This window comes from Pipistrellus hanaki (assembly GCF_964339955.1).
Source record: "Pipistrellus hanaki genome assembly, chromosome: 5".
NCBI classification, from domain to species: Eukaryota; Metazoa; Chordata; class Mammalia; order Chiroptera; family Vespertilionidae; genus Pipistrellus; species Pipistrellus hanaki.
The window spans coordinates 35,246,216-35,271,474 of NC_140507.1; the positions used below are offsets into that span (position 1 = coordinate 35,246,216).

A 25,259-nucleotide genomic window follows, 5' to 3' on the forward strand; every position below is an offset into this window, starting at 1 on the left:
TATTCAGTGCTCCCTGGCCTCATAACTAGCCTGTCCTTATTATCCACCATTTCCTGTCTCTCCATTTATAAATAAAAACTGAAGCATATAACAAAAGCTTGTTTTCTAATGAGCTATGCCAACCCTCCAAGATTCGACATGATTTCTTTAACCTAAGGATTGTTAGACTTTCATATGTTTATAAATTGCATTTCTTAGAAAATGAAATACTTTCTTCTGCACTAGAGTCTTGACATCACTGTTTTCTGTGAGATTCATGTTTCCTTAGGTGCTTTTAATGTTTATGCCATTCTTTGTATGTTTTAAAAGTGAAATTCATGTTTTCCAGTAGTTTAAATTATGTACTTTTTAGGGGGGATAATATGTATATCCATGTCTCAATGTGTTTACTAACTCTAATTAATTATAGAATTTAGGGTTTTTTAAAATCTGAAGATATGATGAAGAGTTGATATATGGTTACTTAAGATTTAATTTACTTAAACAAACGGAATCTTCAAAGTACCTGATTTCCCCAAATCGTAGTTCAATATGATAATTAAATACTCAAATTTAACACTAAAGCTTGGTTGATTATTAGGTAGAGAATTCTAGGTGTGAGGATTCTGGTTAGTCATATAAGAAGGAAGATATAACCTTGAAGAAAAGTACTTTAGAAGTTGAAATTTTCAGTTGAAATGAATTCATTTTGGCAGTGTATTTTGTCATTTATTAATGTAAAGTAACACAAGTTTATAAAAAATGTCAAGGTCGAAAAATCATGATATTGACTAACAAGTGGATTATGTAGCAGCATTTGTAAGACAGTGCTTGGTATCTTTCAACCTCTGTTAATATTTTTAATTAGCTTTTGAGCTCCGAGTGCTTGTTTAGTGTGCTAACATGTTGTCAACCTGTACTGCTTATTTTGCAGCTGGCTAGTCTCTTGGAGTGGGGGCAGACATTTGTTTTTCACGTGGTATGTCGGGAGTATGAACTGGAAAGACCCAAGTCAGTAATAACATGTCAACATGGACTTGATCGTCGGTTCTGCGAATCCAAGGTATGTTGACAAATAAGATAGCAGCATTATAAGCATTTATGGACTTTTTAAAATGACTGGGATACCAGCTTTAAAGCAAATGCACATAGGCATGAAGAAAATACTATAGTTCAATTTTTTTTAATTAATAAAATTACTTTTGCAAATCATAGCCAGTTATTATTTAGTTGTAAGTATCTAAAATATGAGATAATTGCCTGGCCAGTGTGGTGAGTGTTAACCTCTAAACCAGAATGTCATGGTTTGATTCCCAGTCAGGCACATGCCAGGTTGTGGGCTCAATCTCTTGTAGCGGGTGTGCAGGAGGCAGCTGATCAATGATTCTCTCCTATCATTGATATTTCTATTTCTCTCTCCCTCTCTCTTACTCTCCGAAGTCAATTAAAAAATAAAATATAAGGTAATTATTAAAACATGCATTCACAAATAAATGGAGATATGAAAATTATATCTTTTTAAAAAATACATTTCTTTATTGTTTTCAGAGAGGAAGGGAGAAAGAAAGAGAGATAGAAACATCAATGATGAGAGAGAATCATTGAATAGCTGCCTCGTGCACACTCCCTACCGGGGATCAAGCCCACAACCCAGGTATGTTCCCTTGGCGGGAATTGAACCTGGGACCCTTCAGTACGCAGGCTGATGCTCTATCCACTGAGCCAAACCAGTCAGGACAACCCTATGTCTTTTGATTGGGGCATTTAATCCATTTACATTTAAAGTTATTACTGATAGGTACATGTTTGTTGCCATTTTTATTCTTTATCTTGTGTTCCTTCTTCACTTTCAATTTCTTTTTTTATTACAGCAGACTCTTTAGCATTTCTTGCATTACTGGTTTGGTGGTAATAAACTCCCTTAGTCCTTTTTTGTCTATGAAGCTCCTGATTTCACCTTCAATTTTGATTGATAGTCTTGCTGGGTACAGTATTCTTGGATTCAGACCCTTCCTTTGCATGACTTTGTATATTTCATTCCATTCCCTTCTGGCCTGATGTGTTTTTGTTGAGAAATCAGTCGTAAGTCTGATGGAGGATCCTTTGTATATAACTTTCTGTTTCTCTTTGGCTGCTTTTAAGATTCTTACTTTGTCGTTGGTGTTTGCCAATTTAATTATAATGTGCCTTGGCATTGGTCCTTTGGGGTTCATTTTGTTTGGGATTCTATGAGTTTCTTGGATTTGTGTGTGTGTCTCTCCCCTCCCTCCCCCGCCCCCCCCCCTCCCCCCCCATAATCAGGGAAGTTTTCTGTCATTATTTCTTCAAACAGGTTTTCTATTCCTTGTTCAGTTTCCCCTCCTTCTGGAACCCCTATTATGCAGATGTTGCTTTGTTTAGTGTTGTCCCAAAGTTCCTTTAGGCTCTTGCCCTGCTTTTTATTTATTTTTTCCTTGAAGCTGCTCTACTTGGGTATTTTTTCCTACCTTGTCTTCTAGCTCACTGATGCGGACCTCTACTTTTTTCTAGTCTACTCCTGATGCTTTTTATTGAGATCTTTAAGCAGCAGTGTCATTTTTCATTTCTTCATGGTTTGTCTGCATTTCCTCTTGGTTCTTACATATATTGTTGAATTTGTCTCCCATTCTTTTCATCCACCTTATGACCATTTTTCTGAATTCTTTCTCTGACAGGTTGCTTGCCTCCATTTCATTTACTTCCTTTTCTGGTGATGCCTGCTTTTCTTTCATATGCTGGCTGTTTCTTTGTCTCCCCATGATCTCTCTTCTCTGGGTGTCTGGTTATGTAGTTCTCTCTCTCCTGCGAGGCTGGTCTCCAGAGGCCGAGAGCCGAGTAAAGCTCCTCACTTGCTCGCCAGTATATTAAACGTTTATTCAGTGGCCTTAGCTGGGTACAGCCCTGTATTCAGTCCGGATGGTATCAACAACCCTTACTCCAAAGGCTGCATCCTTAGAAATCAGGAAATATATTCCTAAAGCGCATTCTGCCACTAACAAGCAGTTATATGCTGTTTGGCCAGTATTTACTTAGAACTGCCATTGCCCTGGGAAGCTCATTGAAATAGATGGCTTGTATGTTTTCGTCCAACCTAGATATGACCAAGTTTGTGTGTTAGGAGTAAAACTAAATTAAATCTGTGTCCTAGGTAGTACCATAAAATTCACAGTTGATTTATTTGTGTGTGTGTGTATAAAACAAGTATGTATGGAGAACTCATAAAAAATCTTACAGCTTTAGACTATATATATTTTTATAAACCTATAACACTGTTAACTTTGATGATTCATTTTGAGTTTCAGTAACAAGTTATATTCTGTCCATTTAAACTTGCTACTTGCCCTTTTTAAATGAAAATTGTACCTAGATATTTGTGATTAGTTTTCTAATTTGGAGAGACTTTAATTGTTGATGATTTTATTTATCATTACAAAAAAGTGAAATTAACTGATTTTAAAAAATACACATGTGATCAGAATTCTGTTTATGTATTTAAATAGAATTAACTATTCTATCTTTTTCCATTTTAGTTGAGTTGTATTCCTGGCCCCTGTCCAGCTTCAAATGATTTGAAATACACCATGACTCGTTTAGCGGTAGATGGAGCTGATATTTATATTGTGGAGCATGGTTGTGCTACAAATATAAAGGTACATGTTATATTTCTTGGCCAGTGTAGTTCTTTTTCCTTTTTATCAAATCAGACCTCTATTTCTTGAAATACAACACACATTTATAATTTGCCATCTGACCAAATACTACAGAATTCTAGGAGATTGCTGTTTTCAACTCATTAATGGTCTCTTCCAGGATTACTTTTAAAAGGGATACTTTTCTACTATTTTACTCTAACTGAATTATTATAACATTACTTTGTGGCAGAGATATAGATATAATAGCTTGCTTTTATGGCAGGGAAGTGAACTGGTAATATTTTTCAAATATTGGATTTTGAATTCTTACAGGTTTTATACATTATGATTCCTGCCTGGATCCAGAAAACATTTGTTTACCACCTCTGCTTTGTGCATTATTGTTTAAAATCAAGCTTTGTTAAGATTTTATTACTTATTATTCTAGCTTTCTTTCTTCCTTCTCTTGTTTTTCTTTGGACTGTGTTCTATGTTCCTTTTATCCTTTTCTTAAATTGAATGTTTTTATTCTGTTACATTTATTTTTGCTATTGCTCTTTCCCCCTTTTTCCTTTCCCTTTCTTCTATTTTTTGCAACTTGAAATAGTTACCTATTATGTGGTTTATTCTAAGTTGCTAAAAAGTACAGAAACTAGAATTTTGTTCCATTTTCTTCATTCAACTTTAGATGGGGGCAATCCGGGTTGCAAACTGTAATCTCCACAACCAATCGGTTGGGGAAGGGATAAGTGCAGCAATTCAGGACTTCCAAGTGAGACAGTATATCGAACAGCTGAATAACCCCAGAGCTGGGCTCCAACCTGCAATTCTGCGGAGGGCCTACTGGCTAGAAGCTGGCTCGGCTACCTTAGGACTAATCACTGTTGATATTGCACTGGCAGCTGATCATCATTCTAAACATGAGGCCCAGAGACATTTCTTAGAAACTCACGATGCCAGAACTAAGAGGTAAGTGAAATTTAAGATGAAAATTGCCAGATAATTATAGAGGAGTTTTACTGTTAGAAATTGAATTACAATATTTAAGTAATACTAATTAAGTAAAAGACCTAATATGATTATATCCCTACATGATAAATCATTGACCTTAAACTTTGGGTGCCTTTGTGGATATTTGTTTCCAAGGAGTTTTGGGAACATGTGTATTAATTTCTGATATAACCAGAAAAGTTATTGACCATGTAGACCATTTGTTTACTAGTGTTTTCTGAAAAGTATAGTTTCTTTTTAAAAATAATATTTTTATTGGTTTCGGAGAGGAAGGGAGAGGGGGAGAAAGATAGAAACAACAATGATGAGAGAGAATCATTGATCGGCAGCTTCCTAGGGATGCCCACACTGGTGATTGAGCCTGCAAACTGGGCATGTGCCCTGACTGGGAATCAAACCGTGACCTTCTGATTCATAAGATGATACTCAACCACAGAGCTACACCTAGCCAGGCCATACTATCTCAGTTCTTAATACTTTATTTAGAGTACTAATTACAAAATATTTGTAATTTTTTTCCTCTAAAATAGAGCATTATTTTGATTTGATTAATAAATTATTTTTTACTTTGCCCATATTTATAATATTTTGTGTGTATTAAATTTGCCATGTGAAATAGGCTGTGAGATGCCCAAATCTATTAAACATAATCTATACTAATGGTTTTGTCTAATTTTTAGATTAAATTTAAAAATTTTTAGTCCTTTTGAGAATATTTACTGTATGTTTTTAAAACTGGATTTAAGTTATTTTTATATTTGCTGCTTCTTAGCACTTTGCTTTATTTTAATGTATGCTATATGGCTCTTATTGTTTCTACTTATTTCCATCTCACCATGGTGAGACTATTGTTTGTTTGTTTAAAATGGCAGAATGATTAAAAAGACATATCTCAGTAAAAAGGAACTTTTGTATTTATCATGTTTTTTACAAATGTTAATAATTAACTTATGTGTAACTAATTATCTGCTAAAAAGTTTTTCTGTTCTTAATGAGTTTTTGTTCCATTGTTGTTTCTCATTTTTTTTTGTTTGGGATTCTGTTCAGGCTGTGGTTTTTGTGGCCTGATGACACTCTAAGGAATAAGAGGTGCAGGCACAAATGTGGCTGTCTTGGTGGCTGCAGATTCTTTGGTGGCACAGTGACTGGCCTAGATTTCTTCAGGCTTGAAGAGTTGACACCATCCAGTAGCTCTGCATTTTCAAGCACAAGTGCAGAGTCGGACATGTACTACGGACAGTCTCTGTTACAGCCTGGAGAATGGATTATTACCAAGGAAATTCCCAAAATGGTAGATGGTAATGAAATGTGCTAATCTTTTTCATCTTTATCCCTATGCCATTTGAGAGGAGTTCACTGTTATGTGTTTAATTCAATTTTTTGAGTCATCTTAGAGGTAGGATTTCATAACCTGCCTTGTTTTGCAGGTGTTTTAACTAAAGCCAGATAAGATGTGAGTTTTTCAGATTTATGCAAGGCAAAAGTAGGTCCACTATTCATCCAGACTTATTCTAAATATTTCCTTTTATGTCATCATTTTCCTGGAAGCCAGCTTCCAGAGATATACTTAGGAATAGTTATGTTTTTTATTTTTTATTTCTTTTTATTTTGATTTTTTACAGAGAGGAAGGGAGAGGAATAGAGAGCTAGAAACATCGTTGAAAGAGAGTCATCGATCAGCTGCCTCCTGCACACCCCCAACCCGGGATGTGCTTGCAACCAAGGTTCATGCCCTTGACCGGAATCGAACCCGGGACCTTTCAGTCCGCAGGCTGACACTCTTATCCACTGAGCCAAACCGGTTTCGGCAGGAATAGTTATGTTTTAAAGTAATGGTGGTTTTACCAGTTCACTTCAATGGAAAAAGTTAACAATAGTAATATTTATACCATTGGTTCCCTATTATCAATTATGTTGGCAAAATATTTTTATCTCTAAAATTAAACATGTCAAGAAGAGAAGTATGGTCTTTCCATAGCCTCTGTAAGATAACTGCAAATATAGGCGTTTGATCTGAGCAGTGAATGGTGTATTCACTGGATATTAGATTTAGACTTATCTTGTATCTTTGCTCTAAAGACTTCAAAAATTGATTTTCCTCTGGGTTTCTTAGTTGTATGTTCCTACAATTAAGTGTAATAATTATTGCTTAAGTTTCTATGCTGTCAACAAATGAAATGTAGAAAAGTCTTGATATTTCACCAATATTTAGTCTTTTTTCCTTTGTTCATTCAAAACCATTAAGTTAGCACTGCCTTAGTGGAAAGAGCTGGACTACATATCTACATATGCCTAATTCCTGTTTAAGTGACTTTTCACTGAATAATAAGATAGAAGTATGTACACATTATTTTAAGGTTGTTTGACTTCAGCAGTTTGGCTTATAAAAGCAGATTATCTTATATAATAAAATCGGCAAACATCAAAACTTCTTGACATGGAAAGGAAAGAAAGTTAAGTACAATTTACCTTCAGTTAAATCGTCGTCTTGTACTATTATCTATGTACATTTGAATAATGCTTAAGTACAATTTACCTTCAGTTAAATCGTCTTCTTGTACTATTATCTATGTACATTTGAATAATGCTTGTTTTTAAAGATTTACACAGGCATTTTCTCACTTAATCCCCAAACTACCATATGAGTTGTATATCATCCCAGTTTATAGTGAATATACTGAGTTTCATCACTGAGACTAAGGTACATGAAGTCATATAGCATGACTGAGCAGAAGCTAGAATCAGCCTCTACCCCATCACATAACCTCATAAGGCTCTTATCACAGACCTGAGGATGTGTTCTAGATAAAACATGGTAACCAAATGCATCATGTACAATCCTAGATTGGATCCTATACTGGAGGGGACAGAATGCTCTAAAGGGCCTTATTGGGTTAGTTGAGAAAATTAGAAAGCATGTGGTAGTAATCTCTATGAATACTAAATTGTTACATCAGTAACTATATGGGGATTATATATTACCCTTTGGAAATAAGCCCTTGAGCATCTAGGTTAAAAGACCACAATGTCTGCAAATTTCTCTCCAAGGGTTCAAGAAGTATTATGTATATTATATGTAAATAGAGTAAATGGGACAAACGTTTAAAATAGGAAAAATTCAAGTAAAACATATATGGTGGCTTTGAGCTTATTCTTGAAAGTTTTCTGTAAGTTTGAAAATTTTCCAAAGTAAAGAAGACAAAAATTCACTGTCTTTGGATTCTGGATCCACACTTAGATAGATACTTTGCTTTGGGAAATTACATACTTGTGCTTTTAAAAAAATCATTATACTTAAAAACAAGAAATTGAATTAAGTTTCCATGTTATTCATAAATTGCTTTTGAAATTACTATGTTCACATAACCTGCTTTTGTTGGTTGGTGAAGGTCATGTGACCAGCATGAAGAGGAAAGAATGGGAGAATAAATCAGGAGGATTGGAAGTGGAGAGGAAAACTCAGCACCTGAGCCTGCAGGTCCCCATGCGCTGTCACAGCTCGTCCTCGTCCTCAGATGACAACAGCAGCTCCAGTGCGGCCCAGCCTCTACTGGCTGCGGACAAGGAAAGCCCCTCTTCTGTGGCCGAGGACCCTGTGCCTCAGAGGGAATTCCTGCATGGAATGAAGAGAGATGATGGCCCAGTGAGGTCAGTTACCAAGTAGATGTGGGAACCTGCTCACAATGGGATTATAATTACTTCAAATTGTGACCAGAAAAACTTTTTTTCTCTTACCTCACCCACTGTAGAAAATGTTTTTCTCCTCTTGAACATGTTTTTAAATGTCCATTTGCTGTTGTCTCTTTGGTTATAAAAGTAGAACATAAGTATTCATTAAAAATATTAGGAAAATACAGGAAAGTATAATGACAATATTTCTTGTCATTCGATCTCTCAGAGTGAACTCTTGTTAACCTTTGGGCATTATCCTAGACTGGTGAATATTTTTGACCTTCTCTTTCTATAATGGTTGACTCCTCATTTCCTGAAACATACTTTCTTCTTGACTTGATGGCACATTTTAGGTTCTTCCCATTCTCCTCAGCTAGTCCTTCTCAGGCTCTGTTTCCACGTCTTCCATTTTTTCCTCCCTTCTTTTTCTTCCTCTTACAACGGCCATTTATGAAATGTTGATATCCCTCATAACTCTGGGCCCTTTTCTCCATTCTTCATACTGTCTCCCCAGATGGTCTCTCTGTTTGGCTTCAATTATGATCTGTAGCTACCATGTTTAAACTCCAGGCAAAGCCTTTGTCTCTCCAAGCCCAGTTATCTTCTTGATATATCTGCTTGGATATTACACAGTGACCTCAAGCTTAGCATATGGCCTTGTGCTTGTCATGGTCAGCTTGCTTTGCTTTAGTAAATGGCACCTCTACATCAGTTGCCAAAGTATTGGGATTATTTGACTTTTTTCTCTCCAAGTTCTCGCAGTTAATCAAAGGTCTCTGTTGCATTTTCTTGGACACGCTTTTAAAGGATATGAAAAAAATAACATCACCTAATGAATAGATTAGTTTTCATGGATTATGGATAGATAATATTCATGAGTTTCTTTAAGTTTTATTGTTGTTTTTGTTTTAAGCTTCCTCATTTTTGGGAACTATATGGGATATGAACATGTTGTATTGTTTTGATATTTTGTATGGCTAGTTTATTATAAAATTTTAGATTTTCATTTGTTTGTAAAATAAATGGTTAAAATTACTAAAAGGACTTTATAAGTACTTTTCTTTATATTTAGAGTAAATGATATGATATACAGTAGTGGGTAATAGCTTTGTTTTCTATTTTAGTGTTCCTACAGAAATTTCAGGAAATAGCCCCGTGTCTCCTAATAATCAGGATAAGTCAGTAGGTCAATCCCCTCTGCGGTCTCCCTTGAAACGACAAGCCTCAGTATGTTCCACCCGACTTGGAAGTACCAAGAGCCTGACTGCAGCTTTCTATGGGGACAAGCAGCCAGTCACAGTTGGAGTCCAGTTTAGTAGTGATGTCTCCCGAAGTGATGAGAATGTATTGGACTCACCAAAGCAGAGAAGAAGTTTCGGCTCCTTTCCATACACACCATCAGCGGACTCTAATTCATTCCATCAATATCGATCAATGGATTCCAGCATGTCAATGGCTGACAGTGAAGCCTACTTTTCTGCCGCTGAAGAATTTGAGCCCATTAGCAGTGACGAAGGCCCTGGGACCTATCCAGGTAGAAAAAAGAAGAGAAAGCAGACTCAGCAGATTGATTACAGTAGGAGTTCCATTTATCACAGTATCGAGGGACCACTCACTGGCCATGGAGAAAGCGTTCAGGATCCCCGAACTCTGCCATTCAAAACTCACCCTTCCCAGGCTTCATTCGTTTCTGCACTAGGTGGCGAAGATGATGTTATAGAACATCTGTATATTGTAGAGGGTGAAAAAACAGTAGAGAGCGAGCAGATCACTTCTCAGCAACCAGTGATGAGTTGCTATCAGACTTACCTTACTCAATTCCAGGTGGTTAACTGGTCAGTGAAGCATCCAACCCACAAAAGGACCTCCAAGTCCTCCCTGCATCGGCCCCTTGATCTGGATACACCAACCAGTGAAGAAAGTTCATCATCATGTGAACAGTTCTCTGTTCCAACTTTTAAGGTATAAATCAAATAATTACTTTCTACACTGATATATTTATTTAGAAAAATGTATTTTGTAGATGTTTTTATAATTAGTCATTTTAGCTACCTTTCTGAAATTAAGTCTTCATGTATGATAGTAGGTCTCAGGGTTAGTGGTGGGAATTATAAAGTGCAGCATATAAAATTGAGGAATAGTTAGACTTGATAGTCACAATGTTAGTCAATAAATGTAATAGTTTCTATAATACTGTACTCTTAAGATTAGGATCAAGTCTCTGTGAATTCGTATTTTCTGTGTCTTAAAAATAAATTTTGAAATTGTTTTTTGATAGTTGGTGTACTAATCCATAACTGCTTTTCTGCAAATTCAGTTCCACTCACTTGAAATTTGATGTCTTATAATTTAGTATGACTGGCTATTGGCCACTTCTGTAGTGTATTATTTAAATGACTTTTTATTTTATTTTATTTTATTTTATTTTATTTATTTATTTTAAAAAATATATTTTATTGATTTTTGTACAGAGAGGAAGGGAGAGAGATAGAGAGTTAGAAACATCAATGAAAGAGAGTCATCGATCAGCTGTCTCTTGCACACCCCCTACTGGGGATATGCCCGCAACCAAGGTACATGCCCTTGACCGGAATTGAACCTGGGGCCCTTCAGTCCCCAAGCCCACGCTCTATCCATTGAGCCAAACCGGTCCTGGCTTAAATGACTTTTTAAAGAAGAGTTAAAAATAAGTTAAAGTAAATGTAGTAACAATAGTCAATATGAAAACTATTTTATAAAATTATACATTTATAAGAGAGCTAGAGGCCCAGTGCATGAATTAGTTTAAAATTAAGCTCAGTGTAAATGGTGCTCTAGATGTCAGACTTGGAAGCACTCGCAAGTGCTTTCTTTGTCATAGCTTTTTACTCTCACTGCTGAGTTCTGCAGCCCTGCCCTGGCATTTGTCTGAATAAACTGAAAATGAAATTTCCAAATAAATATTTTCTATGATTTTTTTTCAATTTGTGAAATATTTATATCACATCTGTGAAAATCATATTAACAAGGTAATCTGGATATTTACAAATAATCAGTCTATAGCATAAAATTAGAGGATAATTAATATTAAAATTCTACTCTATAAGCAAAATTTTATATTTTAGGTTATCAAACAGGGGCTTACAGCTAATTCTTTACTAGACAGAGGAATGCAACTTTCGGGATCAACTTCAAAGTAAGTAAAAATTATATTCTTTTTAAAGTGTTTTTCTTGATTATAATATACATAAAGTTTATTCTAAAGAATAATCATTCTTTAATTGACTATAGACTTTATTTTATGAATAAATTACCACAAACAATTTATCAGTTTGTCTGTAATGGCTTTGCCTACATTATAAGCAGTCAGTGGCATTTCTTTTAGCATACTATGTGAGTGATCACTAGAATAACAAGGTTAGAAACTAGTAAGAATTCAGAACTGAAGTTTTCATGTTTGGAAAAGCTCCATCATATAATACAGCCCCCTCCCCCTTACCCCCCCCCCCCCCCCACACACACACACACTTGATATATTAACCATCTTTGATCAATTTTTACTTTAGTATCTCATTTGTTCTGTCTTTTGAAAAGTATTTGGGAGATGAAATGTCTAGTCCAGTTCCATGAAATTTTCAGTTGAAATAAATGTAGGTTTAAGCAATCACTCATCTTAAGGAAGCTCCAATTCCTGCTATTTTTCATGGTCTTTGTAATAGTACTTTGCTGGTTACATTGCACAGAACACCATATACTCCTTTGGAAAAGAGAGCCGTTGATAGCACAGATGATGAAACAGTAAAGGAAGAGTGGACCCTGGATCAGCCCATCTCTCAGACCAGGACAACAGCCATAGTTGAGGTCAAAGGAACTATTGACATTGTTCTAACTCCCCTGGTGGCTGAAGCTTTAGACAGGTATTGATTTTTGTCTAAAACTATAATTATTATTTGATAAAATGACAAATGTATGTTATATTATGATTAGTATAAGTAATATCCTATATGATAAAACCCTAACATGCAAATCGACTAAATGATGGAAAAACCAGCAGAACAACTGGTCACATTGCCCCCTGAGAAGAGGCAACGAGGGTGGGGAGGGGCCAGCGGGCAGGCAGTACCAGGCCACCAGTCAAGGTGGGTGCCAGTGGGGGGTGGGGGGGGGGGCCCCTGATCGCCCTGCCTGCCAGTTTCCCCACAGATGGCCCTGATTGCCAGCCAGGCCTAGGGACCCTACTATATATATATATATATATATATATATATATATATATATATATATATATATATTTTTTTTTAAACTTTAGTGTTTTTTTTTAAAATATATTTTATTTATTTTTCACAGAGAGGAAGAGAGAGGGACAGAGAGCTAGAAACATTGATGAGAGAGAATCATTGATCAGCTGCCTCTTGCACACCCTCTACTGGGGACGTGCCCGCAACCAAGGCATATGCCTTGACCAGAATCAAACCCGGGACCCTTCAGTCTGCAGGCTGACGCTCTATCCACTGAGCCAAACCGGTTTTGGCTAGTCCCTTAGATTTAAAAATTAAAACCTGGCAAGGTTACTCTAACACTGAAAAAATAGGATGATACAGTGATGACATGCCTGAATCTGGCTTGTACATTTTGTTGTCAGCCCTGATTCTGACACTTATAACTGTGTGACAAAACCAATTGCTTAACTTCTCTCTGCTTCAATTTTTCCACCTATAAGATCGAGAAAATAGTACTACTTTCTCATAAGAATCATGCTATGTACTACTTTTTATAATCAGGGCAAAAATGTAGCTGCCCGTTCAATAGCAAGATGCCTTTCACCGAATGAAAAGTATGATCACTGGTACATGTAGCATCCCAGCTTGCAAGAGGGATGTCCGACTGCCAATTTAGGCCCGATATCCCTCTAGGAGTCCCTGATTGCAAGAGGGCACAGGGCAGGCTGAGGGAACCTCTTCTCCTCATGCATGAATTTAGTGTACTGGGCCTCTAGTATGTTCATAAAGAAGAATGTTGATGATGGCTATTTGATTGAACAAAAATGAAGATATGTTTTAAAATGTCTGTGTTTCACTTAGTTATCATTTGTTATTTATCAGTCCAAATAATTATATTGCAGTATTATAAGAATTACTAGAGGCCCGGTACATGAAAATTTCTGCACTTCAGGGGTGTCCCTCAGCCTGGCCTGCCCCTCTCACAATCTGGGAGCCCTCAGGAGTGGGAGGCGACCTGGCAATCAGGGGAAGATGACGCTCTATCACAGCTCTGCTGCTGCCACTGCTGGCAGCGCAAACCTCAGCTAACCCTGGTTACCTGAGCCTAGGGCGGCCCTGGGCAGCTAGAGGGCTGAGGAGACAGGGGGGCTGTGGAGGCAGGGGCTGAGAGAACTGGGTGCATCTTGTGGCTGTGGGTGCTGTCATCTTTGAGGGCAGGGCATATTTCCTCCTTATTGGGTGTGGATGCCACCATCTTTGAGGGTGGAGCAGTCAATTAGCATATTTCCTCCTTATTGGCTGTGGGCACCGCTATCTTTGTGATGGTATGAGGGCCAATTAGCATATTTCCTCTTTATTAGATAGAATATTGCATTATAGTTTCATTTTTTTTTGCTTTTGGTCTGTTGAGCATAAAATGATCAAATACCCAGTAACTAATTATTATGTTTGATATTATTACTACTATCTAGTTTATTTAGGGAGATAAAATGAACATGAGTAAACTCTAGAATGTAATGTAATGGAAGATTCAGTAAACTAAAGTTTCTCGTTTTCTGTTTCTTCTCTTGCAGATATATTGAAGCAATGGTTCATTATGCTCACACCCGCCATCCAGCTGCAATTGTGGATGACCTTCATGCCAAGGTCCTCAGGGAAGCTATGCAAAATAGCAGGACTACCTTCTCAGAAAATGTAAGAATATTTTACCCAGTAAAGTATGGAAAACTGAATATTCTTCATGTGCACATAATATTCAAACTTGAAAAAATGGAATGTATTAAAATTTTGTTAGTCATTTAAATTGGAACACATGGACATTTCTAAACAGTCTTTATATGTCAGTGGCTCCATAAGAGATTGCATATAGAACTATACTATGGATTAAATAGTAGCAACTATTTATTAAAATGTGGCTTTATTTTTTCTTTTATTTCAGAAAGCGTAATATCAGGCCTTCCCTAAAGAGTGTTGGTCCCAAGTGAACAAGTGCTCTCTAGGACTGGTGCATTTGTTTTCTAAGAAAGCAAGCTGCATATTATCAATATTTTGACTTTTCTCTATGATTAGATAACTTGTCTCCTAATATTTTTGAGATTATTTTTGTTCACTTCAATGATTCAAGTCACTGCCCTCTGGTGTGTAGTATTCCATTTATGCTGTGGTCCAAGCACGAAGCCATTTCTCAGTAGTCACTGTCTAATGCTCTTCTGGTGACTCTCCGCTTCACTTTCAAACTTATCTGGGTCATATTTGGACCAGGGCCCAGAGGCAAAGTGCAAGTGAGGCTGATAATTTTTAATGACCCACTTATTCAAAATATATTTGTAGTTAGAGTAGAGGAGTACAGATCAAAAGAAATTTGAAAATTTTCTCAGCCAACAAGGAGTCAGTTATAAGGAACCAAATCTGCCCTCAAGTAAGTAGAATTTAGCAATCATAAAATATACCCATTATTATTATTATCACCATTTTTCTGTTTCTCTGTAGGCTGATTTCACTTGAGTATGTATCACTTCTCTCAGCCCTGAAGTTGCCAACCTGTTTTGGACTTTAAGACTACTAGGGGTGCTAACCCAATGGCAGTTAGCATACCCATGGGCATAAAGGAGCATTGCAGATGATGTGGAAATTATGAAATGTTTGTGAAATAATAATTTTACTTGTACTCTTTTTAGTTATCTTCCAAACAAGATGTTAGAGGAACAAAAACTGAGCACACTGTTATAGGAACGACTAATCAAGGACAAGCACAGACAGATCTTATCATGAAGCAAGATAATGTGACAATTAAAGGTCTTCAGGCTAATATCAGCATACCAAAGGTAACAATTTAATATTTAAAAAATTTTTCCTGATAGAGGAGTACATTTTGGTAGTTTTACTCTTTGTATTTACTAAATTAAATGGTGGTGGAATATAAAAAACATGTATCTTATTCCCTTGATGATTGAATGTAAAAATTAATGTAATGTAAATAAGTTTACTTAAATAGAATATTGGGCGTTATACTAAAATATTCCAAATTCATCCAGTAAAATTTTAATTGCAATTATGAGATTCTATATAATCTTTGTCTTCATAACTCTCAGACACTTAGATACGCTATTCCTAACAGTAGTTTTGCCATTTTTTGTGTGTATCTTATATGTTTGATAATTTTTACTTTTCAATGACAGTTATGCCATTTTCTGTGTTAGATAAACTTATGTTTGTTACAAGCCTCAGTGGAAGAATCTCCAAGTACAGCTTCCAGTAGAAGCATTACTCACATGTCCCTGGTTGCATTGTGTTTTGACAGAATTGCTACACAAGTTCGTATGAACAGGTAAGAAAGATTTCATTAGTTTGAGCCATTACTATCTCACTCCTTGATGGAAAAGCAAGCCTTAATCATCTTAATACATTTCTGAAAATTCTGATGTTAAAACTCAAAACTGGTATTAGAATTTCAAATCTCATTTTATAGGTATTTGAAAGTTTGTACTATTTTTATTTATACTATATTTTAGTAAACACTGAACAATTTGTTATGAATATTGGTTTAATTCAAGCAATGGAATATTTTGGTTATTCTAAAATATGTTTTATATTGATTTCAGAGAGAGAAAGGGAAAGGGAGAGAGGGCTAGAAATATCAATGATGAGAGAGAATCTTTGGTAGACTACCTCCTCCACACCCCCTACTGGGGATCAAACCTACAACCTGGACATGTGCCCTGACCATGAACCAAATCATGACCTCCTGGTTCATAGGTTGATGCTCAATCACTGAGCCATACCGACCAGACTGGAATTTTTTTTTAAGCTACTTATTAGTTCAGTTTTGTTCCTGAACTGTTTAAATGTTGTTTAAATATTAATCATATTCTCTTTTCTTTTCTGTACAGAGGTGTGGTTGAAGAGATTTCAAACAACACTGAACCTGGTCGGACATCACAGTTTGATAGGTATGTCCACGCCTCTAAAATGCAGCCACAGTCGTCTGGATCTCTCAGATCGAACACTGGAGCAGAAAAAGGCAAAGAAATTGCTGCCAAGTTAAACATTCATCGAGTTCATGGGCAACTCAGGGGTCTTGATACAAAAGGTAGGATTTTACAACAAATATTTTTTCTGTGGCATATATAAAATATAAGAGGATTTTGCAAAAGAGAAACATTTTTTCTTTGAATATTGCTACAATTTTAGTAGTTTAAGAGAAAAGTATTTCTGCAATATATTAAACACATAGTATTTATTCCTTATTCACATTCTATGCATAACAGAAGGTAAACTTTGGTAGGGAAGTAAGTGATATGGCCCCAAATTAGGAACCCATCTGATTTCTTCATTATGTCTGCTGCTCATTAGAGAGTCTGGTCTTTATAGTCTTTCTAACTATTTAAAATTGTTCTGTTGACACAACTTTATTTTTGCCGTGCCAGCACAGCCAAGAGTTCAGTGAGCCTGAGGAGGGGTGGTGAAGGATTAAAGAAAAGACAGACAAGAGAATACAGCTGGGGCTTGGTGGATCTCCCATGCCTGTTTACAATGTTCTTATGAGTTTCACCTTGTTTTGGCATCACTTGCTGCACTGCCCACAGCCCATTAGCTACCTAGGAAGGAACTAGGGAAGACAATAAGGTTAAGCTTAATTACGCTAAGAGGGCTCTGCTCTCCAAGCTTGGACTTGTTTGTAGCCCGGCCACAGGTCAGTCCAACACTTAATCCTAGAGCTGCTCCCTATATCTCCCCTTTTTTGTTTTTAAGCTACTACAGTAAAACTTAAACATCAAGAACAGAGCTCTATTAGAACAACAACAAAATAATACCAATGCAAAACAGCAATAAGAGACAAATCAATCTATTGACATGTTAATATGTTTAACTACAAAACAAAAGTTTCATTTGCTGCTGGTATATATTTACTCAGAGTCCTCAGACTTGACTGTGCAAAACTTTACAGAAGACTGGCAGCTAACCAATGCTAGCAGAACCAGAAACATGGTTGAGGGAGTAGCTTCCACTTCTTGCTTTTCTACCATCTGCTGGGCTTCAGTCGTTAACTTCTTTAGCTGACCCCATATTGGCCCCTTGGCCCCTTGTGTAGTCTTTGTTTTCTTCTTCTTTGCTGTCATTGGGGCAGCTCTGTCTTTTGAATGAAGGGACAAGGAGCTTCTCTAGGTCCATTGAGGTGACGCACGTAATGCTCTGGCGCCCAAATTGGCTGTGCTTGTCCTTCTGGAAAGAGACAAAACACAACCTCTTCTCCTTATCATTACTGGATCTGGTAAAACTCTTGTCTGGTTTGTGCTTCCTTCCACTGGGCTAACTCGGCAGAGACAACTGCACTGGAGATCTGATGCCTTTTGGCTGCTGTGCAACCCTCTGCATTGTAATTAAAAAAATTTAACACATAACAATCCTTCCCCCCCCCCCCTTTTTTTTTTGCTTTAAGACCTGATTTATAGTATTAATTGTTTGTGCCATTACTTTAATTTCTAACCCTGAACAAAACTAGAAACCCTTCCAATGTTAAACTGCTCCTCTCTAAAATTCGTCTTATAAGACAGATAAAAGATAAATGTAAAGTATAGTATTTTCCTGATGGAATATTTTATAGCTATTGAAACAATAATTTTAACAATAATAATTTGTAATGACTTGAGGAAATTATCATGGTTACTATTGCATGAAAATTGGAAACAAAACTGGATTTGTAAAATGAACTCTAAATAGCTAGAAGGAAATTTACTCCAAATGTAATGTCAGTCATCTCTGAATAATAAATTTACCAGTGTTGTTTTTTTTTTTTAATCTTTTTTGTTTTGTGTTTCTGTATTCATTAACAATAATCAGAGAAATTTTAAAAAGTAAGGTAGGAAGTAAGAAAAAAAATGCCAGGATCTTGGGATGTTCATTTCTAAATTGCATATTGTAAGCAGTAAAATACTGCAATGACTGTGATCAGTTGTAGTTATGTAGAATATGTTAGCATAAAGCCAATTTTTAGTAAATGCTGTTTTTGTATTAGAAAATAATGTGTTATTTTTTTAAAGCTGGATAATTAAAATAATTTTTAAATAAAATGATGAGAAACTATTTAAAAATAGTTTATTATGAAGCTGAATTATACAGAAGCTTTTTAGCTTTATATTTTTAGAGTACAATGTAATCTTTCAGAAATGAATCCATTCTGCCTTTGAGCAATTATTTGTTAATTCTAGAATCATCTTTCTCCCCCTTCAATGTGATTCTGGCAATTTGTAAGCAGTACAAAGTTAGGCAGCATTATTTTTTAGTTGATTGGTTCATTTGTTTACTTTTCTTTTCGACTAATGTGAGAACCCTTAACATGACCCGCGTGATTAGGGCCCACTCAGGGTCTGGTTTCTGGAGGAGGCCATACACTAAAATGAAGAGAGAGACTAGAAAAGAGTTAATTTTGGGCAAATGGGGGGCCAGGCGGGAGTCAACCTCTAGTGGGAAGACTCTCTAGGGTCTGGCCTTGCTACCCTTTTATTGAGGCTGCTATGGGATACACCCATTTCCCTTAAGCAGCTTTGGGAAACACCCAGTACCCTTAAGCAGGTTTGGGAAATACCCATAGCCCTTAGGCAGGTAATAAGCAGATTATCATATCAGTAAGGATTTACATGATTACAAGATGGGGAAGTTGCCTCAGTTACTATTGTCTCAATTAGATAGGGTGTGGTTGGCTCTGACCTTTCAGACTTCAAGGTTGACCAGCCTCTTTCTATTAGTGAGATAATGATTGGTTTTCGGCAGACTAAGATATCTTTTGAATGTAATCACTGTGCCAAATGTTTACATTGTTTGTTTTAAAAATTTATAAAACCTCTATTTTTAAAAGTGGTGGTTTTGTTCTTTTTTGCTAATAGATATCGGCACCTGTGCCATCACTGCGATTCCTTTTGAGAAGTCCAAAGTCTTATTTACTCTGGAAGAGCTGGATGAGTTTGCTTTTGTGGATGAGACTGACCAGCAAGCTATTCCAGATATAACTCGAATGGGTCCCAGCCAAGAAAAATGGGGTTGGATAATGTTCGAATGTGGACTTGAAAATTTAACCATAAAAGGTGGGTTTTTTAAAAATAATTCTGCTTAAGTGGGGACAAATTGGCCCCACATTGCTGAAATGTTTTAGACTCATGACTTTCAATAACTGAATCAGCATATTCAAGCTGAAAGTGTGGTAGCTGGGATTATTTACCAGGGGTTGATGCCCCATCCCGATTCCTCCGTTGTGTGATCCAAAACTAGCAGAGTATCTAGACATGTAAAACCACCGTGTCTGAGTAGAGCAATCTTGGCTCAAGTCAAAGCCACCCAGCTTTTGAAAGCTTGTGTCTTTGGAAACTGGATCTTTGATTAGCAGAGCTTTGCCATTTAGGATGAAAATATTTCAAATCCTTTATTCAGTGAGACAGAGTCTTACTTACAATTATGTATGTTTTCTTATAGATTATTGAGTAATATATTAAAATATGAAGGCTGACTTGTGTATAAGAATTTTAGATTTAGTCCTATATAATAGTTGTATATGCCTACAATTGTTTGTCTGATAATCTAATCTTATATCACTTTTATAGATAAGGGCAAGTTTTGGTGAGAATAAAAGAGATCTTTGTGAGATTTTAATTTTTATCTTTATGGATACGGTAGAGTACATCACTGAGATACTGAGTGTTTTAATAAATACATTCTCATATTTGTATAGGAGGAAGACAGTCTGGTGCTGTTTTGTATAATGCTTTTGGAACGATGGGCAAAGCTAGTGTCTCAGAAGGGGGTGGAGTGCTGACATCCAATAATTCTTCCGATTCTCCGACTGGCAGTGGCTATAACACCGACGTCTCTGATGATAATCTTCCTTGTGACCGAACAAGCCCTTCTTCAGACTTAAATGGAAATTCTGTTTCTGATGAGCAGGTTGGTAATAATGCTTTGGAAACACGAGCAGGTTTCTAATAATAATGCTTTGGAAACATAACTTAGAAAATGATGTACCAACTCAAAATTAACTTCTGAAGTATATTTGCTTGTCTTTTTATAGTTTGGATTCTGCTTAAGTCAAGGCATTGTGATGATTACACTTCTACTAGAGTATAATTTTTGTAGGCACCATCGCCTATATATATTTATGTCTATCATAGTTCCTAGCATAATACTGTGTTCATATTAGGCACTTAAAACATCTGCTAAATTAATGAATTAATAGAATTTCAAAAAAGCAGGCTTTGTTTTTATGTTGTTTGAATTATTTTAGCAGAATCATTTTTTAAATAATTAGTTTTGTTACTGGTAATATTTCATGTAAGTTCTTAACATTTTTATCAACATCTGCCAATTTCAGTTAGGGTCCTGAAGAATACCTTTAATGTCACTCATTTATTATTTTTATTAGGGTAGAATTTCATAGTGATGAATAGGAACAGCAATAATGAAAATATTTAAAATTCTAGATTACTAAAGAGTTGAGTCACTGATTGGTGACCTAGGGCAAATTATTTTCCATCTCCCGTGTTTCTTAATCTGTAAAGGAGTATTGTAAGGACATTACTCTTCTAAAGTTGTGAAGATTGGAGGAGACAGTACATAGGAAAGGCTTAACTCAGGGTCTATCACACAGTAAGAACTTGGTAATGTGTGTGTACTATATGTTACATAGACTCCCAATGGAATCTGAGGTAGCTTTATCTTGAAATACTTAAATGTTTCTGCAGCCAGCAATTTTAATAAAAATACCAGATGTAGGGTAAATAGCTTCTTAACAGATCAGATCAGGTTTTGATGCCACATTTACAGAAAAATATTAGATTTTATTTTTTTAAATCATTATTGTTGAAAGTATTACTACATAGGTCCTCCCCCCCCCCCCCCCCAATTAACCTCTTCCAACCCTCTCCCATATCTTCCTCCCCCAGACCCTCACCACCGCATTGTCTGTGTCCAAGGGTTATGCATATATGCATATAAGTTCATTGGTTGATCTCTTCCCACCTACCTTCCCCTTGCTTCCCTGTGAGGTTCAACAGTCTGTTCAAGCTTCTATGTCTCTGGGTCTATTTATCATCATCAATTTATTTGGTTCATTAGATTCCATATATGAGTGAGATCATGTGGTACTTGTCTTTCTTTGACTGGCTTATTTCAGAATGTCATGGATTTTAGAATTGCAAATAAGGGAGTGTGGACTTATATGTAGTGCCTGCTGATTTTAAAATCACTGGGGCCTATAGTTCACATTGTTCTATAACGTTTAGGACTCAAAGGTATTTTATGTGTATTCTTCATTCCTTAATAACCCCACAAGAAAATGCCAGTCTTTTCTTTATTTTGACCAGTGATATCTAAAAGTGAATCAGAGACTTGAAGTAGATGTAAAAGGCAGGAGACTTCTTTGTTTGTTCTTTAATATCATGCTTCTTACCTGCCTACATCCTGCAGGGTGGTGATTACACATTTAAAAGATATTTCTATTTCTTAATATAGCTTAAGATAACATAAGAATTTTTATAGAGCATTATTTATTTGAAAATGTGTTACAATAGTATTTATTATGGCTCTTTATTTGGAAGTTTGAAATATTCTGTTAAATGGAAAAGGAAATTGATTGCAGTAGGAAGCAGAAGTCCTTAATTCTACCACCCACTCTGCTCAAGAGTTGTGTGGCTTCTGGCAAGTTACCTCTTTCTTTCACTTTCCTTCTCTGGAAAAAATAACTCAATGCCCCTAAATAAAATTTTTTGGGTGTTCTATTATATAGGATGAAGGAGTTGAATCCGATGATTTGAAGAAAGATGTGCCTCTTATGCCGCCACCCCCCGATTCCTGCAGTATGAAGCTGACCATCCAAGAGATTTGGTTTAGTTTTGCAGCTCCCACCAACGTGAGGTCTCCCACTCATGCATTTTCTAGGTAAAAAGTCTGAAAAGTATACTACTGTCTCTTGGTGTTTGTTTATTTAAATGGCATGCAGTTCTGTTTCATGCATGTTTTAAATTACTTTTTGGATATATCTAATATGCGGGCTGCCACCTCTTCCCCATCTTTCCTACCTCAGACTCTCTGTTGACTTTATTGTCAGCTTGTTTGACCATTTTTCTTTTCTAAGGCTTAGTTTTACTTCCACATGTTACCCTGCCATTAACTTATTTTTTTCACCTCTAATAAGCTTTTTAATAGTTTTTCTTTTCTATTAATTGTTCTTTGAATATCATGAATTATGAAGTTATATCTTCATAATTTATCTGGTAGTCAAAAGGAAAAGTAATTTGCCTAAATAAAATAGCTGCTAAGAACAGTAGATATGGAAGATCATTTGAAATACAAATCTTGACGTTTGTTTTTATAATTTTCTAAAATAAATCTGAAGGCAGCTAAACCTCTTAAGCACTGCTACCCCTGCTGTGGGTGCATGGCTCGTTCCCGTTGACCAGCTCAAGTCGTCTTTGAACAAATTGGAAACAGAGGGAACTCTGAGACTCTGTGCTGTGATGGGATGCATCATGACTGAAGCGCTAGAGGTAGGTCTTCAACAATACATGGAGATACAGAATTTATTGAAAACAATACTGATCATTTATCATTGTTGGGAAACATCCGACTTATGAGTACTTAGTGACTGAGTGTCTTTCATTTGTACGGTCTTCAATACATCATTGTAAGCCCGTTATTTTTGCTTTGTTTCAGAATAAAAGTATGCATTTTCCCCTAAGAAGTAAATACAACAGACTTACAAAACTGGCCCGCTTTCTCCAAGAAAACCCTTCTTGTTTACTGTGTAATATACTCCACCACTACCTGCACCAGGCAAATTACTCCATCATCGATGATGCTACAATGGTGAGTGACTGAAACCATGTGTTAGCTCTGAAGTAGCCTCTGTTCTGTTGAGGAACCATTGACCTGCAGGGTTTGAGATGCATATGGGAAGTCTACAGGAGAAATATGGTTAGAAATACAGGCTAATAGACAACAGCAGGCTCAGATGAACGATTTGGGAGTTGACAGCATGAAGGTGTTATAAGCTGTTGATGTGGATGAGACTTTTAGGGATGGAGGGTTGAGTAAGAACCTGGTAAAGGATGGATCCCAAAAGAAAACCAATATTAAAGGGGTGGGGAGGGTGGATGGAGGTACACAGTGCTGAGGAGGGAAAGGAGAGCCAGGAAAGAATGTCTGGAAACCAAAGTATAGTGAGTTGCAAGTAAGAGAGTTATCACTAGAGTCAAATTTTATAGCAGTGCTAAATAAAATAAGGACTCATTTGTGATGGGGGGAGGTTATGTAATTGTATAAAATAAATAGACTATCTCTGCCCCTTGAAAAGCACTTCAGAAGGTGATACATAACTAGGGATATAGAACTGGAGGAGCTTCCTTCTCCTCACCAAGCTCTGGTCAATAGAGAATACATGAGAATCTGTAGCCAGTTAGTGGTCACTGTATCCATATTGGTAATGGCCAGTCAAGCTCCTATTTACCTGCACTGCCAGAATCTCCAGTAAGTCATGGATATAAAAAAGGTACTTGGCCTGAGGCTGGTAGAGGTTCTGGTTTCTACTGTTACTTCAGAGTTGGGGACTGGGAGGTCCCCAGTGTGAGGCTAACCTACCCATGGAACTGTAGGCAGACACGGGAACAGGGAGAATGACTTCATTTCCATGGGCGCTCGACCCAGGTATGCTTTCCATTAAGAGGAAGGACCACTTGAGCCTGGGAATTAAAGGGCAGGTGCAGAAAGTAAACAAGGTTTACTAACATGGAATCGTAGGAGAAGGGGATGGAGAGGAGTTAGATATTTTCTCCTCAGGCTAAAGCTGTAATAGGAAAAAGAGCCAAGTTTTCTTTCTTATAATCATAATTATGTGAAATCATATATACTGTATTCTAAATTTTATTATTGTTAATAATACATTTAACTTTCAAAGCAGTTACAAAGCCAGCTACATTCAGCATTTACCTATAGTAATTTACTATTTTGATGCTAAAAATAATCTCTGAAGGGAATAATTTCATTCCCTTTTTGCTTAATGAATATTTCAGGTTGTTCAAAATACATTTGATTCTTCAATTGGTAAAAAGATAAAGCTTATGAATGCTTCTTCAGAAGAACCCCAGTCTTGTACCTGCATTTAGTCTTATTTCCCTGAAGCTGCTGTGCTCTTCATGACAGGAGAAGCAACCTTGGGTCTAGAGATTGAGTTCTGTTGTCAGCTTGAAACACTGACTTTTTTGTGTAACATTGGACAAATTACTTAACATATAAATTCTAGTTTCCTCATTTCCCAGTGGGGGTTATGAGAGTTAAATGAATAAATGTATGCAAAGCACTTAAATGGTAACTGTTATTATTATAGTAAGGTGACTTCTAACCACATCATTGTTGTTACAGGGTGATGGACTTCCTGCCTTGGTAACCTTAAAGAAAGGGTTAGTTGCCCTGGCAAGGCAGTGGATGAAGTTCATTGTGGTGACACCAACCTTTAAAGGAGTCAACTTACATCGGCCAGCTCAGCCCTTAAAGCCCCAAGCAGCTGTGGACCATGAACACGAAGATGGCTTTGGGCTGGACAATGGAGGTGGTCTTCAAAGTGATACCAGTGCTGATGGAGCAGAATTTGAATTTGATGCAGGTAATTTTGTAAATATTTTAGTTATTATGTGCTTGGTAACCTAGTACACGTGATAATTTTAAGAATCTGTGTCCCAGATTTGATATTGTAATTTGTCATGGTTTA

The 25,259-nt window shown here is 36.5% G+C and overlaps 1 protein-coding gene across 7 annotated transcripts in view; it reads left to right on the top strand.

Moving 5' to 3' along the window:
• Nucleotides 1–25,259, top strand: part of BLTP1 (bridge-like lipid transfer protein family member 1) — a 143,020-nt gene that overhangs the window by 51,893 nt on the left and 65,868 nt on the right. For all 7 annotated transcript variants that reach the window (XM_084886524.1, XM_084886518.1, XM_084886521.1 and 4 more), the window contains exons 24-41: nucleotides 914–1,042; nucleotides 3,528–3,647; nucleotides 4,318–4,598; nucleotides 5,688–5,938; nucleotides 8,030–8,288; nucleotides 9,437–10,274; nucleotides 11,417–11,487; nucleotides 12,035–12,208; nucleotides 14,086–14,206; nucleotides 15,190–15,336; nucleotides 15,712–15,839; nucleotides 16,402–16,601; nucleotides 19,396–19,593; nucleotides 20,235–20,446; nucleotides 22,284–22,435; nucleotides 22,893–23,043; nucleotides 23,210–23,362; nucleotides 24,914–25,154. In XM_084886524.1, coding sequence (XP_084742650.1) covers nucleotides 914–1,042; nucleotides 3,528–3,647; nucleotides 4,318–4,598; nucleotides 5,688–5,938; nucleotides 8,030–8,288; nucleotides 9,437–10,274; nucleotides 11,417–11,487; nucleotides 12,035–12,208; nucleotides 14,086–14,206; nucleotides 15,190–15,336; nucleotides 15,712–15,839; nucleotides 16,402–16,601; nucleotides 19,396–19,593; nucleotides 20,235–20,446; nucleotides 22,284–22,435; nucleotides 22,893–23,043; nucleotides 23,210–23,362; nucleotides 24,914–25,154 — 3,826 coding nt within the window. The remainder of the gene's footprint in view (nucleotides 1–913; nucleotides 1,043–3,527; nucleotides 3,648–4,317; nucleotides 4,599–5,687; nucleotides 5,939–8,029; nucleotides 8,289–9,436; nucleotides 10,275–11,416; nucleotides 11,488–12,034; nucleotides 12,209–14,085; nucleotides 14,207–15,189; nucleotides 15,337–15,711; nucleotides 15,840–16,401; nucleotides 16,602–19,395; nucleotides 19,594–20,234; nucleotides 20,447–22,283; nucleotides 22,436–22,892; nucleotides 23,044–23,209; nucleotides 23,363–24,913; nucleotides 25,155–25,259) is intronic.